General features: G+C 39.1%; 1 protein-coding gene across 2 annotated transcripts in view; it reads left to right on the forward strand.

Annotated features, from left to right (window-relative positions):
* slc9a7 (solute carrier family 9 member A7) overlaps positions 1-16,793 on the forward strand; it is a 36,127-nt gene that overhangs the window by 3,352 nt on the left and 15,982 nt on the right. For both annotated transcript variants that reach the window (XM_023340225.1, XM_005804421.3), the window contains exons 2-12: positions 7,557-7,759; positions 7,833-7,910; positions 10,249-10,325; positions 10,425-10,537; positions 10,639-10,744; positions 11,907-12,048; positions 12,182-12,287; positions 13,071-13,159; positions 13,525-13,638; positions 14,898-15,009; positions 15,097-15,250. In XM_023340225.1, the coding sequence (XP_023195993.1) occupies positions 7,557-7,759; positions 7,833-7,910; positions 10,249-10,325; positions 10,425-10,537; positions 10,639-10,744; positions 11,907-12,048; positions 12,182-12,287; positions 13,071-13,159; positions 13,525-13,638; positions 14,898-15,009; positions 15,097-15,250 (1,294 nt within the window). The remainder of the gene's footprint in view (positions 1-7,556; positions 7,760-7,832; positions 7,911-10,248; positions 10,326-10,424; positions 10,538-10,638; positions 10,745-11,906; positions 12,049-12,181; positions 12,288-13,070; positions 13,160-13,524; positions 13,639-14,897; positions 15,010-15,096; positions 15,251-16,793) is intronic.

Raw genomic sequence — 16,793 nt, forward strand, 5'->3', positions numbered from 1 at the left:
CACCATTTGCAAGAAGTAGGGGGGACCAAAAGTTCATGAAACAGAGATGTGCCAAAATAAGCTGGAATGTTAGTTGTACAGTTTTTCCTCATTTCAAATAACAGCAGTGATGTAAACACGTGTTGACTTTGTTAGGAATGAAATCTAGTGGTCATGCAGTTTATAACAGCTGCTTTAATGTTCCTTTGTGCATCTAGGATGAAGGGATACATCACTGAAGGAGCTCTCTGATTCTGTATCAGCTTAATGGATGTGGTGGATGACGTTGTACAACAGTGATGTTCTTTAAGCTGGAGGTTTTCTATCACTTTGTTGGTAGGGGCGACCGGACAATGGCTGCTGATGAGCTGTGTAAATTTGGTAGCTTAAAGTGACAGTATTATGCTTTTTTCAGCCACATAGAATAATTTTATAGCACAATCAAGTAACTATATTAAATATGAAATTTTACTTCGTAATTTAACAAATCGAAATTGGGCCTCTGTCTCTTTAAAAACTCCTGCTCTTTCTGAAACTCCACCTTCAGGAAGTCATCACAACAATTGCTCTATCGGCCCTTTAATATCGTTTTTACCAGCGTTTCACTGAGAAGTAGCTCCTATAATGAGCTCATCTAATGCACAGTTCCACTAGGTGTTTGCTGATTGCTGCTGGCTAGTCTGAAGGAGCTGAGTGGCGGAGTTGCGGGGAAGGCTGCTCTGTGAGGAGGAAGCTCTGAAGCTTGGAAACTACAGCTCCAGGGAGGAGCTGCGCCTCAAAGGCGGAGCTTGGTCCAACCAGGAGATTTCCACAGCTGAATGGTTGCCATGGAGAGCAAAGGATTTCTCAAACATGCATGAAAGAATAAAGGCCACACTTCCGCATATGTTTTTGATGAGGGAATAAAAAAAAAGAAGTTGATTTTACATCCATGCAATACTTCTCCTTTAAAGCAAAGAATAACAGCAAGCTAAATGACTTCAGCTGTCAGGATAGTGATTTGATCTGTGTAATAATATTTGTACTGATTTATACTGATCTCTGTGAAATGCTGTTTCACTAAGACATGAATGGTTTTTTTTTATTATTTCTAATGGGTACTCAAATAGACAAAGTGATACTCTGAGAATTCTTGTGTTTTTGTTCCCATTTTTTTGCAAACAAAAATCAGTTCAGTTCATTTCAGAAATGAAACCAACGTTCTTCTGATTATTGGTCACAAATCTGTGCCTCGGTTATTGTCGGGTCAAGCTGTATGAAGAACCATATAAACCTGTACTGCATGTTGGCCACACATTTTGCTGCAAAACTTAGGCAGTCCAGTCGGTGCTACAAATGTCACTTATTAACCAGTGAGGGGGGGGGAAAAAGGGCAGACTTTGATTTGTTTTGTTTTTTTCCTTTTAATTTAATCATTGCTTCTTTTCGACCCTGAACCGTGTGCCCCAGTGGGACATGTTAGCGAAGCAGACAATCCAAAACAGAAAACTGCCACTATATAACGCTGAAATAATGCTACATTTAAACACTGGAGTTTTTGTTTTGGGAAATGCAGAAACGATGTGCACAAGCTGAGCTAGAGAGAGTTATATAGGACCCCTTCTGTCAAATTTTAATTGGAGTTTGATTGATGAGTGATTAATGACCCTAATCATTAATTGATTTTAATTTCCGGTCACATGATACCCCTCCCCCCATCCTGTCACCCCCCCCCCCCCCCCAAACCCCATCCGATATTCCTTCACCTTCTGACCTCTGTGTTTTAAAAATAATACAATTAAAGAATGAATAAACATTATGAGTTTTAAGAGTAATACAATAAGTGTTAAATAATTGAGAATAATTTCGGAAAACAAATTTTCAGTACAACTTAAAACATCAGCTCGCAGACCTCAACCTTCTGGATGGGCTTTGGTCATCATGCTTATTGATGATCAGCTATCAGCTCTCAGGATCTGCAGCACTCCATCTGTGTGCCAGTGGCACATGTGACCACTTGTGAGCAAATTAAAGTACAGTACAATTAGAGCACAAAAAAACAATAAGTGATCATCAGTATCAAGATTAATACATAGATTGTCACCTTTCCTAGATAAGTTTAGATTTATCCATGCCATCTGTGTGTGCATGTGTTTGTGTAGGACATAAGGACTGAGGGTCAGCAGTGACCCCCTCCCCTGCCATCTGACTCTGGATGCGTGCGTGTGTATATGTGTGTGTGTGTGTGTGGGTGTGTGTGCGTGTTTGTGTGATTTCTCCATGTGACAACAGCCACCCTTTTATTTTTTCAAAAACTAAGCTTTGGTCTCATCTGACCAGAGCACCTTCTTCTACATGTTTGGTAAAGCACCTGAAATAAAATAAAAAAAACTATAGTATTTTTGTTTTCTACTTGCATAATTCAAAAGGCGTGTGGGGGTGTGTGCGTCCAGGCGCAATAGTAAACACATACCTCTACAGAAAACCTAGAGTTTTAACTGTTTTACTGCTTTATTTTATGGTAGCACGATTAGTCGGTGCTGACTATGAGTTTGTGATTTCCTTCATCACTTAAATTTTAAACTCTTATAGATTTTTTTTTTTTCTGTAACACTAGCTAGTGTGAAACATTTCAGTAAATGTTCATTTGTACACGTACTTCTGAAGAACATGTGACAGACAGTAAACTGGCTGCTCAAATTTAACTTTTATCTTTCCGCAGTCAAAGAATTTGTCCAGACTTTTCCAGAATTTGTCCTGGCATCATTGTGAATGATTTTGTTCAGTTTTTTTTCTCGCTGTTGAATCAACACTGATCTTCCCACTGCTTCATATTTTCTCCAAAATAGTAAATCTTGGTTTAAATACATTGGAAACTCTTTTTTTCTGTAACACTTGCTAGTGTGAAACATGTTAGTAAAAGTTCCTCATCTGTAAATTTATTTCTGAAGAATATCTGACAGGGACAAAACAGGCCTCAGTGAGGATACTTATATGTATCTTTCAGCTTTCCCTACAGTTGAAAATTTTCATTACTAAAACTTTTAAATGATCAATGTGAACCATCAGTCTGTATTAAAATAGTTAATATAATTCATATTATTTATTTAGATTTGATGTTTTAATGTGTCCCCTTGGATTTCTATTGATTTATTGAATGTGTAAATATTTATCAAACTGAATGGCCATTCAGTTTGATATAGTTTTTTTTCTTTTGGTGTTTGTTGCACAAATTCAAATATATGTTGGCTATCAACCAACAATTTAATCAGTGAATTTGTGTTTTTTCTTAAATACTCCCTCTAACCGAGACTTACTTACATCTTCTGACAGCTAGCTTATAATAACTTATAATAACATTGACTAAGTTTGCTATTGGTACACTTTACCTAAAAATAAAAATTAAACATACTCACTACACAACCATGCTCCAAGAGTTGCTCACAAAATGGTGAATTGTTTTGTTACCTTAAAAATTATCTGCAGCTTTTGTTCCTTGGTCCTAATGATGCTGTTCACTAATGTTCTCTAACAGACCGTACAACACCTCTTGTAATTGATAAGCTTATAAATGATCAATGCGAAGCATCAGTATGCACTAAAGAAGATCATATCAGTCAGATTAAGTAAAATATCATTATACTCAAAGCAATCAAAATTATATTTCTCTGAAAGGTCATTTCTCCTTTAAAGGGAACTTAGACTGAATGAAAGGAATCAGTGAAATATACTATGAAATACTTATTATGCAGAATCCCGATAATAAAACTTCAATTGTGAATTGAATGATTACATTGCATCGAGACACAAAAGAATCAACCGTTAATTAGTAATCATACCGACTAACAAGATCTGATCAAACAAGAAACTTGACTACCTCAAGGAATTTCTCACATCGGAGAACGAACCGTCTGACTTTCTTTAGCCCACTAAATTTAACTTTACCAAAGTTTTTCCGTAAAGCAAACGGGTACTGAGTTTGAAGCGTGGATCAGATGCCTTCAGCCATCTGCTAAAGCTAGACTCCGGCCTTCCTCACTGTAAAATAAGACATTAGACTTAAAAAAAAAAAAAAAAAAAGTTCAAGTGAACATCACTTAATTATCATCAACTTGTTGTTTGTACTCATCTTAAACAAGTGGCAGGAACGTTTGGATATATATAAAAAAAGCTTTCTGTAGAGGTATGTGTTTACTATTGCGCCTGGACGCACACACCCCCACACGCCTTTTAATTATACAAGTAGAAAACAAAAATACTATAGTTTTTTTTTATTATTTCAGGTGCTTTACCAAACATGTAGAAGAAGGTGCTCTGGACAGATGAGACCAAAGCTTAGTTTTTGAAAAAATAAAAGGGTGGCTGTTGTCACATGGAGAAATCACACAAACACGCACACACACACACACACACACACACACACACACACACATATACACACGCACGCATCCAGAGTCAGATGGCAGGGGAGGGGGTCACTGCTGACCCTCAGTCCTTATGTCCTACACAAACACATGCACACACAGATGGCATGGATAAATCTAAACTTATCTAGGAAAGGTGACAATCTATGTATTAATCTTGATACTGATGATCACTTATTGTTTTTTTGTGCTCTAATTGTACTGTACTTTAATTTGCTCACAAGTGGTCACATGTGCCACTGGCACACAGATGGAGTGCTGCAGATCCTGAGAGCTGATAGCTGATCATCAATAAGCATGATGACCAAAGCCCATCCGGACGGTTGAGGTCTGTGAGCTGATGTTTTAAGTTGTACTGAAAATTTGTTTTCCGAAATTATTCTCAATTATTTAACACTTATTGTATTACTCTTAAAACTCATGTTTATTCATTCTTTAATTGTATTATTTTTAAAACACAGAGGTCAGAAGGTGAAGGAATATCGAATGGGGTGGGTGGGGGGGGGGGGGGGTGACAGGATATTAAAATCAATTAATGATTAGGGTCATTAATCACTCATCAATCAAACTCCAATTAAAATTTGACAGAAGGGGTCCTATATAACTCTCTTGAGCTGTTTCTCCTTTTCACTTTTCTGTGTGAACCTGAACAAAGCTCTGTAAGAACAGAAGGATTATTCTGTAGCACGCTGAAAGTACCGATTAGCCGCATAAAGAACAGCCTAAACGAAAAAAGTTCTTACGGTACTTTCTTGTCCAGATTTATGGAAAGCACCTAAAACTCCCTCTATCTGTGATCCGAGAATTTTTTTTTTCTCCATTTGTTTTGTCTTCTTTTTTTCTTTTTTTTGCCAGAAACCGAAACAACAGGTGGTTTGATCCTGTGTCTGCATGAAACCACCTTGCGTATGTGTGCGTGTGTGGTTAGGCCAAAGCGTGTGAGTGTGATGTTCACATTTAACCCACCGGCAGAGTGAATCAGCAAGCCTGTAGCACTCTGTTTTACTCTGTCCCATCACAGGATTTATGCTCCTCTAAGTGCCTCGCTCATCACTTTCCTCCGAACTCCGACTCTCCCCACCAGATTCTATCTGTCTTGTTCTCACTTTTCCTTCTTTGCCCTGCTGCGACTTGATCCAGTCTTCTGGTAAACAAGAAATGCATGGAGAATTACACTCACCAGCCACATTCTTAGGTAGATCTTAAACAGCGCTTGCTTACAGCAGCAACTCAAAGCATTTTGGGATCTAGGTGAGGTAAGTTAAAGTTGTTAAAGCTGGACTCCGAATATTGAAAAAAGGGGGCTTTAGTGGCTTGGTCTGGGATTTTCATAAAAAGTCATCCCTCATGTCTGGAGAGAGTGGTGGGGAAAAAATGAGACATGCTTCAGGGATTGACAGTGGAGTGGACGAAAACGACTGATGATGTCAGAGGTCAGCAGACAATGGTCTGAGATGATTAAAAAGACAATAGCTCAAATACCTTATCATTACAAGCAAGGATTTCAGAATCCTATCTCTGAATGCAAATAAAAATGTTGAACTTTGGGTGCTACTTCTGTCCGCTAAGAACGGGAAACTGTGGCTATGACTCACACAGGCACAGCAATATCAGATAACAAATTGGAGAAAGTGTTACCTATTCTCATGAGTTTGAATTACTGCAGCGACATTCACACGGTAGGGTCAGAATAAGGTGTAACCAACACCTAGGTTTGTCTTGCCTGTTCAGGCTGGTGGTGTAGTGATGTGGGGTGAGGGTGTCAAATGCATTTTCATTTTGGGTCATATCAAGAATGTCCTTAAAGGGCAGGTTGTGCCAGAATGGATTGATACATATTAACAAGCTGTTAAAATATTAATAAATATATCTATGTCTGCATTTGATGAGTGCTGCTTAAAATTAAATAATAGTGAGTATCTTTTCACACTGATCAATCCCTCCAGGATTTAATGACTTTTTCCTTTTAGTAATTAAAATGACAAATTTTGTGGAGCTAATTTATAAATATTTGCAAGACATTTTGCAATATTTGCACTTCTGTGTGATATTAAATGTCTACATCTAAGCTACAGTTTCGAAGCTTTGTTCTTCCGCCTCACAGAGAACCCACTTCTCCTCCACTCAGCTCCTTCAGACTAGCCAGCAGCAATTGGCAAACGCCTAGTAGAACTGCTCATCTGCTGAGCTCGTTTTAAGAGCAGTAGCTCTTAAAACGAGCTCAGCAGATGAGCGTTGAGAAGTATCTCAACGCTGGTACAAACGGGAGCACTGCTGTGATGACATCCTGAAGGCAGAGTTTCAGAAAGAGCAGGAGTTTCTTAAAGAGACAGAGGTCCGATTTTAAGGCATTAAATTACAAAGTCAGATTTCTTTTAAGTCATATTTGATATAGCAATCAAGTTTATTTGTATTCAATTTCAGCAGCAACACAGTTCAAAGTGCTTTACATCATAAAAACACAAAAATACAAGTCATGAAAGACAGTCGACAACTGAGGCTTTACATTTTGTCAAGTCCCATCGTCACACATCAGAATGTCGAATAATATTTTGTTATGCTACATATATACAGCACTTTTATGTCAACTGAAGGTAACCTAGCTAATCGATAGTGCCATTTTATATCACAAAGTGCCTGGAGAAAACACAACACTTCCCCTTTAACTTCCTCAGCCTTCTTGAGGATTTTTGCTGACCACATCCATCCGTTTACGACCACATTGAAACCATGTTGCCATCTCAATTTCCAGCTAGATACTGCACCATGTGACAAAACTCAACTAATCTCAAACCAGTTTCTTATATATGGCAATGGGATCACTGTATTCCAGTGGCTCCAGTCCAGTTGTGCTCCTTGGTGATATGGTGCAACAGGAAATTGATATCATGGATGTGCATCCAAAGAATCTGCAGGAACTGCGTGATTTTAGCTTGGAGTATGGCCTAAAATCTGATGACTGTTTCTGACACCCTGTTGAATTTATGTGGAACGAAGGGAGTCCAACCCCGTACTAGCATGTGTAACTAATACAATGGTTGTTGATCACATATCGTCACCAGTTTTAACTAGAGTCTGGTTGCTTGGGAGTTGTTTGGTTTAGTTGGTTATGTCTATGCACGTGTGTCAAATGTTCGTATAACCCTCCATCTTTGTTCCGATTGGATTTATCAGGCTTGCTGGTCGGTGTGATCCTGCGTTATGGCATTCCAGCCACCAGCTACCACAACAAGACCCCCCCGAGCTGCTCGCTGAAGGAAGGGCCTTCCAGCACCCTGCTGCTCAATGTCAGTGGCAAGTTCTTTGAGTACACGCTGAAAGGGGAGATCAACTTAAGGGAGATCCACAATGTGGAGCAGAACGATATGCTGCGCAAGGTAAGCAAAAGGAAAAGCTGTCTTCATTCTGCTAATTTCACCAATTAATTGGGAATTTTTCGTCCCTCTCCAGGTGACCTTTGACCCTGAGGTTTTCTTCAACATTTTGCTCCCTCCGATTATTTTCCATGCTGGGTACAGTCTGAAGAAGGTGAGATTTTGCGCGGTCTGACTGCTTCTGGGATTAAGTGAAGCGACACATTAACGGGAGGTGAGGCAGAGTCCAGCTGAAGTGTCTGCTGACACAGTGTTTCACTGGACAGATGGCTTGCAAACAAAACCTGTCATTGGCCAGATTGTGAGGACAGTCAACATAAGTGTCTCTTTGAAGGGAAGTCCAGAGCAGATGTCTTTCGTTTCCTCTTTGACATTTTTGCTGGCTCAGAAAAACGGCTGACTGTAGAAACAGTTTTTGCTTTTGTCTTCTTAAAGTGACTGGGTTTTATTTGGAGAATGGTCATTTGGATTTTAGTTGCAAATGTTTTCACCATTTTCATGGGGTCAATTTCCAGCAAAGTTTATGATCCTCTTCATAGCTGTCCATAATGTTTATTACATTGGAACTATTCATGGGATGGGACAGTGTAAGATTCAAGCTGCTGGAGAAAACTACGGTCAATCTGACACTTTCTTTGGCATCTCATTAGAAGTGTAGGAACAGTCTAATTTATTTTGTTTTGTTAAGGCTTCAGTTTGGAAGCCTTAACCTTTTAAAACCTTGGTGTGTGTGACTGGGTAACTGGTCCACTCTTTTCCAAGATGCAGTATTTAAATTTTTATGATTCACAGACTTTGGTTAACTGGGAATAAAGCATTAAATTCACATTCAGAAATACTTTATTGATCCCAGAGGGAAATTAAATAATATGACAATATTGCCCTTGTTGCCCTGCCATGTGTCACATGGCAGGGTAACAAGGTAAACTTCGTAGGGTTGACTGACAAAATTCATCAGTCTTGCTTGCAAATGTATTATACTGGATAGAACAAAACCTTTTGGTTTTTCTAAAAAAAAAAAAACACTTTAATTGCCTCTCCTCCATGTATAGGACCGTGTGCTTATTATCAAGTCCTGGCTTGCTAGTTTTTAAAATAAGCTTATTTAAATTATTATTGGGTGCATGCTGAACCCTTGAAGGTATCGTATGTTACATTAGCTTGGGAAACTGGTAGCCACTTCTGGAAAATAAAACCCAACATCAATGTGTTGCAGTTGGACAAATCCAGTGGTATCTGCCAGTTTTTGTGTGCAGTGACCAGGCATATTACTGTTAGCATTACAAGCATTTTCCCTTCATTCTGTGCAGTCATATAGTTACTGTACTTGACTGTGTTCCTACGGTCAAGTACATTGGCCATTGGCAGCCAAATTGGAAGCCCTGTTTGGTTGAGGGCCTCCAGTTTTCCAGGAATTCTCATTGAACATTCATGGTGGTATCATTGGTTTGCTTGTAGCCAGTTTAAGCAGTGTTGCCTTATCTAAACGTAATTAGTTCGTACTTGTAAGCATTTCAGAAACTAGCAAATATTTTGCATTCTTTACCTACTTTTGATTATCAATAAAATTGTACAGTTTCAAAAAGACAATGACAAGAAAAGCAAGAAAAGTGAAGACTAACTAGCTATCACCGTTAGCCCTCGTTAAAACAACCATATTATTACATTTACACATGATGTTTATCTTGTTTTTTTTCTCTCAAGATAATGTGTTCATAAATAACTATTCTAAAACGTTTTAGAAGTGAGTACAACTGAAGTGACAACACAAAGTACTAGTTAGCATTGCATTAGCTCTTTAGCATCAGATGACTACCCTAACCTTATTATTTATTATCTAAACGGGTTTAGCAGATCTTTTTAGGTTCCCACTTAGTGAATTTTGAACATTTTGTGTTGCTTTCTTCATGTTAGAATTTGCTGAGTCAAATGATAGTCCTCAGGAAAAGGAAGAAGAGGGTCAGGTCAGCTAGAAAAGCTTGTTTTTTTTCCACACTCACAAGTATAAGTTTTGTTTTTGCTCATTTTAAGTGGCATTTTAAACACCAAAGCCACTCAGATTTGCATCTGATGTGTGAATTTGTTTATATAAAATTAGCTCAACATTGCTAAGCCGAGTTGTCACTGATCAGAATGTCAACAAGTAAATTTGATCAGTGGGACCGTTCTAGAGGAAGACGAATGTTTCCTGTAAAAAAAAGAAAAAAAAAATCCCTGAGTCAGCTTTTTTCGGTTTACTTTGCAGGGACAGTCAGATGGGCTGATTTGGAAGTCATCTGTGTTTCGCTGCTTGTTTATTTTAAAAGCAGTCAACCAGCTGTGTGGCTGACTGAGCCGTGGCAGTCACTGACCTGAAGGTTTCAGCTAGAAGGCGTATTTATTCATCAGCATGATCAATGCTGTACTCAAGCATACAGATGTTGTTTTTTCTCACCCTTGATCACAAAACAATTAGATTTGTCTTTAGTATATTTCTTTTCCCCCTTTTCCAGAGACACTTCTTCAGAAATCTTGGCTCCATCATCACCTACGCCTTTCTTGGCACTGCAATTTCATGCTTTGTTATTGGGTGAGGTTCTCCTCTATGTTCATCAATCTTAAGAGAGATAACTCTTCCCTATTTCCCCCCCTCCAACTGAATGCCTCTCCTCTGCTTGTCCAACCCCAGGAATCTGATGTACGGCGTGGTGAAGCTGATGAGGGCGGTCGGACAGCTGACTGATAAGTTCTACTACACTGACTGCCTTTTCTTTGGGGCCATCATCTCCGCCACAGACCCAGGTACAACTCGAGAGCAATGAAATACGCGTTCCAGCTGTGAACTAACTGTGAATGTGGCTGTTTGCTTGGATCTCTTCTTAATTGTTGACATGCACTTGCAGTGACTGTGTTGGCGATTTTCAACGAGCTCCATGCAGACGGGGATCTGTACGCTCTGCTGTTCGGAGAGAGCGTTATGAATGATGCTGTGGCCATTGTCTTGTCCTCGTAAGTCATGTTATTAGTTCAGTGAAGCTATTGTCGGAAATATGTTCCTGACCTTTAGTGGAAAAATATCATATTGTAGTGAATTTGTAGATATTTCTGAAAACAGGATTAGTCTGATTATGCTTTTAGCTTTCCACTGTTTAGAAGTTTCAGCTCACATTGAAAAGTTAATGTTTATTGGATGCAATGCTGCTTTAGTAGGTGCAGCACACGCTCACTTTCAGAAGAGTTGCTGTGGGCTGCATTCATCTGCATGATTAGTTGTGAGTAGTCACTCCACTGTATAAAAATTAGATACTTAACAGATACTTGAAGTTTTCCGCTTGATGCTCACAGTGACACACAACTCAATCCACCATTTTCCAGTAGAGACCCATGGCCTCAGACTTGAGCATGTTCAGTTTGAGTTGCTTAAGATGGCAAAACATGAAGTAAAATGGTGGCTCCTGTCTGACTAACCCCTTCCAATGCACAGAGGATTTCTTCACTTTTCCATAAACTTGCTGATATGACACATAAGGTGTTATATTGAGGAGACTTCTCCAAATGTCATTCCAAAAAAATCCAAACTCCCTTTTTTAACTGAGCAGAATTGTGCTATATATGTTTTCCTAGCTATTGTTTTAGGGGAAATATTATCATCTATCTGCTCTATATAATAAAAAAATAATAATGTTATTTCTAGTCCAGTAAAGTATTTGAACAGATTTGGTTACAAGTTACTTTGCAAATCAAACTGTTTTCATGCACAACATGTAAGCACTCTGCAGTAGAAGTTCACCTCTTTTTTTTTTTATGTCATCAATGTATTTTATTTATGTTTATGTTCCATATTGATGCTTTCTGAAATACGGGTTTCAACCAAAACGTTTTTTAAAGTTGTTGAATTTCACACCGATTTGTGAAACCTGCTTCCTTTCATCGCTGCTCCTCCTCCACACATGGCACTCTACCTCCCTCTAGTGGAAAACATGAATCACTTGTTTCTATAGAAGAGATTGTTAGAATGCTCCACATGGTTAATCTATTTTTCAAAAAGACACTTGTGGTAAAAATGTAATGGAAGCTCAGTGTTACCAAAGTGAGTGTTGATAGTTATGATTTTGACCCATACCAGAACTAACTAGGTATGAATTGTGTGTTGTTTTTTTTTACATCTCAGCTCCATCGTGGCCTACCAGCCTGCTGGTGCAAACACACACATGTTTGACGCCTCTGCCTTTTTCAAATCTGTGGGAATTTTCCTGGGGATTTTCAGCGGCTCCTTTGTGATGGGTGCAGCCACAGGCGTCGTCACGGCTCTCATATCCTGCTCTGTGCGCACACTTTAAAATCCAACCGTATTCTAGACCATTGCTAAGAGCCCGAGTCATGTTGTTTCTGTTGTGTGTGGCTCATGAAAACGCAAAGCCTTGTTGGCCTTTAACTGGACTCTACGTCACCAAGTTCACCAAGCTGCACTGCTTCCCTCTGCTGGAGACGGCGCTCTTCTTCCTCATGTCCTGGAGCACCTTCCTGCTGGCCGAGGCCTGCGGCTTCACCGGTGAGCCGTCTTGATTTAGTTATATTCAAGTGTATGCCATGAAGAGATTTCCTAAAAATGATTGGAACTTGATTTGGACATTTTGGACAATTCTGGATAAGCATATTGGAGAAAATGAGGGTTTGAAATTGAACTTGTCATGTTGTCACACAGGGTCTGGTTTAGATGTCAAACGAAGCATCATTAGGCATCTAAACCGTCTAAATAAACAAATTGGACATTCTTCTAATTTTTGTATATTCACATGAAAAAGTATCTGAGAGCACAATTTGTGTTTATCACAGAAACTGAGCGTGGACGATTTCTGCATATGCTTTTTCCCCGATTGTTTTCTCGTCATGTTGGAAAAAAACAAAACATTGGGAAAAAGCATATGTGGAAATTGTCCACGCTCAGCTTCCGTAGATTACTGTAGGGTAAAACCGGACAAGCATAAAATCATGTTTTCCTGTTTTTACAAGAAGTTTTATCATCTAAAGAAAAATAATGGTTGATTTTCCTTGCATTTTAACAAGACGGTGCCTTCATCTGCTAGATAATCATGAGGTATTTCAGCACTAAAATAAAAATCTAACAATGCCCTAACATTGCAAGTTAAGGTTTAAAGAACAATAATACTGCAGAGACAAATAATCTGCCAGAGATGCAGTGAAAGAACTTGTTGATTTATCTTTGTGATAAATTGTCCCGCCGGTTGCTTGAAATCCGCCAGCTTGCCTGTGTGATGCAGCATGTTGGTGGCGTTCGCTGTAACACCTGTGTGTGGGTGTTGTTCTCCAACAGGTGTTGTGGCCGTGCTGTTCTGTGGCATCACCCAGGCTCACTACACATGCAACAACCTCTCTGAGGAGTCTACAAAACGCACCAAGCAGGTAATATCGAGCCAGGGGGGCCTCCATCAAGCAGCCCCCTTAATTTTGAACCCTCTATAACTTCCGCCATAATCCGTCAGGGTGATGGTTCCAGATGGCACCACGATCAGCCCCGTGTGACCTTAATCGGGGCTGTCTGGGGACATCCGTCCTGACATGACTGCTCTGTTTCCCAGAGTGGACTCGGTCTTGCAGATTAGCATGTAAACACCATGCAGTGTGACACATTTAGATCAGTATGCAGCCTGACCCTTGTCGGTCTGTTTCAGTGGCAGTCACCCTGAACATACAGTGCAGTTGTTTAAAGCTCTTTGTGCCGTTTATTATTTCTAAGGCAAAACACTAAAATAGTTTTTCATTCACAGCTCTTTGAAGTTCTTCACTTCCTGGCTGAGAATTTCATCTTCTCGTACATGGGCTTGGCTCTGTTCACCTTCCAGAAACACATTTTCAGTCCCATCTTTATCATAGGAGCTTTTGTATCCTTTCACTTTCTTGGGAAAAACAATCCTAATAGATATGAAAGAGTAATATATTGCTCTTCAGGGTTTTCCACAGCAGTCACCCAGCAACCCACTGTGTTTTTGAGTTAAAGATGTTGAAAGTTCACAGGAAATTTGAAAATATGACTAATTAGTTATGCGTTATTGGAAGGCAATATTAACAATGCCTAAACACCAACTGAAAAGTCTTAAAAAAAGGCAAATATTAGAAAAATACAATTAAACTCAATATAAATTTTTTTGCACTACTGTTGTTTCGTCTTAGTTAAAATGTCCAAAAATGTTTGATCTTTTATCCGTGAGTTGTCAGTTTATTTGCTGGAGTTGTTACTGTGTATTGTTGCACAGAGAGGCAGTGGTTATGGAAAAAAGACACCTGACCTGAGTCTCTCTGTTACACGTCTCAAACTTGAGGCCCGTGGGCCAAATCCAGCCCACCATAGATTTTTATGTGGCCCTCTAGATTCTAGACTAAACACAATGTGTGCTTGAATATTATGTTTTCAATCAAATCAATGCAGTTTTTATCTATTTACTGCCAAATTATATCAATCAGTACCTCTAGTTTCTTGACAATTATTGTCAACAAATTATTAGCACTTTTTTGTGCTAATAATTGGGAGTTTATTGCTGATTTTCTTTCCAAAAATGGTCAAAAACGTTTTTACTTGTACTAAACAGTTGCCTCAGCCTTAATTGATGTCAGATTATAGTCCATGATCTAAAAAGTCTTATTTACCGTCATAAATAAGCACAAATATCGCAAATATTTCCAAATTAGTACCACAAACACTTTGATTTTTATTGCAAAAAGTATCAGAAAATCCTGGAGGGACTGAAAAGATGTTCAATAATATTATTTAATTTTAAGAATTCATTGACATTTTAATAGTTTCTGAAGAGGTTTTTATCAATATATTCTGGCACAACCGGCCCTTTAAGAGCATTCGTGATCTTGATTTGGCCCAAAACAAAAATGAGTCTGACACCCCTGGTCTATGTGTTCACATAATGACCATACTGTGTCACCAAACAGGCTCCTTAATCTGTCTTTGCTGTCACTGCTGCTGATGTGTATAAAAAAAACAAACTATAGTAAATAAACAAACCATGCTTAGCCTGGTGGAAGTAAAGTCTGGTGGCCCGTCAGGCTTATAAGACCATGAGGGAAACCCTAATTCTTGGAAATACTCCACAGTTTAATAGCATTGGACTTCTTAACCAACTTGTGTCAGATAGCCATATTTATCGGCAGAGCTCTCAACATTTACCCGCTGTCCTTCCTCCTCAACCTCGGTCGAAGGGACAAGATCAGGGGAAACTTCCAGCACATGATGATGTTTGCAGGTACAACATAAAATCAAAAGGCTCAACTAATATCACTAATCTCAACAGATACGGTGTGTAACAGTTTTGGCATGGCAACCTTTCCAGGTTTACGCGGTGCAATGGCATTTGCCTTGGCAATCCGGGACACTGCCACCTCCGCCCGGCAGATGATGTTCACCACCACTCTGCTTATCGTCTTCTTCACCGTCTGGGTGTTCGGTGGGGGAACCACACCCATGCTCTCCTGGCTGCATATCAGGTGACAGAACCGCTCTGGAAATAACAAAACCTCATTTAAAAAAAACAAAAACATTTTGGGAGAGCATCATATTATGGACAGTTTATTTAAAAAAAAAAAAAAAAAGTCCCACAGATAAAATTGTTGCATATAGAATGTCCAGGATTTTACTGTAATTAATTTTCTGTCAGGTGTTGAAGAACAACTCTTTGTTGCCATTTTAAAGCATCCTTGCAGAATCCAGAAATGACTTAAGATGGAGGTATAGTTAAAGCAAACTTGATGGCGTGTAAACAAATATTTATTGTTGTTTGTTTGCATAATTAATTCTTACAGTTTTTCTGTCAGAAATTGAATGATCAAAAATTGACATGATGGCTTCTTCTGTAGCCCTTTTTTGCTGTGCTAATGTAAGATAATGCTAAGCTACACATTAGCCTAACTTATGCATTAGCTTAGCGCTAGATACATAGTGGCAATCAGTCCCTCTACTTCCTATTTGTTTACATTATATAACGTTTAAATCATGCTTTTATGTTTATTGTATCTAGCTAAGAGGGAAATTGGGAGCAATTTGTGTATTCATTCACTATTGACTGACTTGTTAGCAACTACAGTCCACTAGTTTAGACGTTTGCTCACACTAGTTCAGAAGAAGCTCTTAGGACTCGACATGGTTCTTCTTGTCCTTTGTACGAGAACGACTTGTACGTTTTGGAGAAGAACCCACTCGTATTCATACTATTCACACCCTAGCTAATCAACTGTGCTCTATTTAAAGTTTTATTTTGTGGTTTGTGTTCTTGTTCTGACCTTTTGTTTACTTCATCCTTTATGAGTTTGGCACCACCCTCTGAGTTAGGCTGATTTTATTCCATGCCTGCGCACACATCCAATATGGCCACAGAAATCTGGGCGGCATGCAGACGTCTGTAAAGAGGCCTAGTGGGCATGTACAGTACAGATAATAAAATTTAAGCAGACATGGAGGTATGACTTGGGATTTACTAATATCACCATGTCTGTGTCATACTTGCGGGACTAGTAGTAGTCTCTGGAAGTACTGTGCTAGTCTCACAAATGTCTCAACTAGTAGGCTTTTCGAAGGACTTAACTGATTGAAATATTTGACGACAATCTTGTCCGACACAGTGACACCATAAAAACCTCACCTGGTTTGTTTCAGCAAATCAACCAATGTGCATTGAGGCTAAACTACCGTGTGAATTTGAGTGTTACTGAACTGCTGGGCAGAATTTGAGTTAACTAAACATGCTACCATTTCATATCATTTAATTAATTATAGTAGTAATAGCATGGACATTTGTGCAACCAGTGCAGCTAGCTTAAGTGTTGCAGTATTGTTGTGACTGTCAACAGTATTGAATGCGTACACAAAAGGCTTTCCATAATCCCCTCAAACTTGGCATGAAAACATATTTGAGTCGTAAACCAGGCTTCGAGTTTGTAATTCAATAAGTCATGGGCTGCCAGGAGAGGGGGCAAGAGTTCTCTGCTGCTCTCTGAGAAGTATCCCAGGAGCTCTGTGGGGAGGAACAGATTT

This window comes from Xiphophorus maculatus, chromosome 9, assembly GCF_002775205.1.
Source record: "Xiphophorus maculatus strain JP 163 A chromosome 9, X_maculatus-5.0-male, whole genome shotgun sequence".
Classification (NCBI taxonomy): Eukaryota; Metazoa; Chordata; class Actinopteri; order Cyprinodontiformes; family Poeciliidae; genus Xiphophorus; species Xiphophorus maculatus.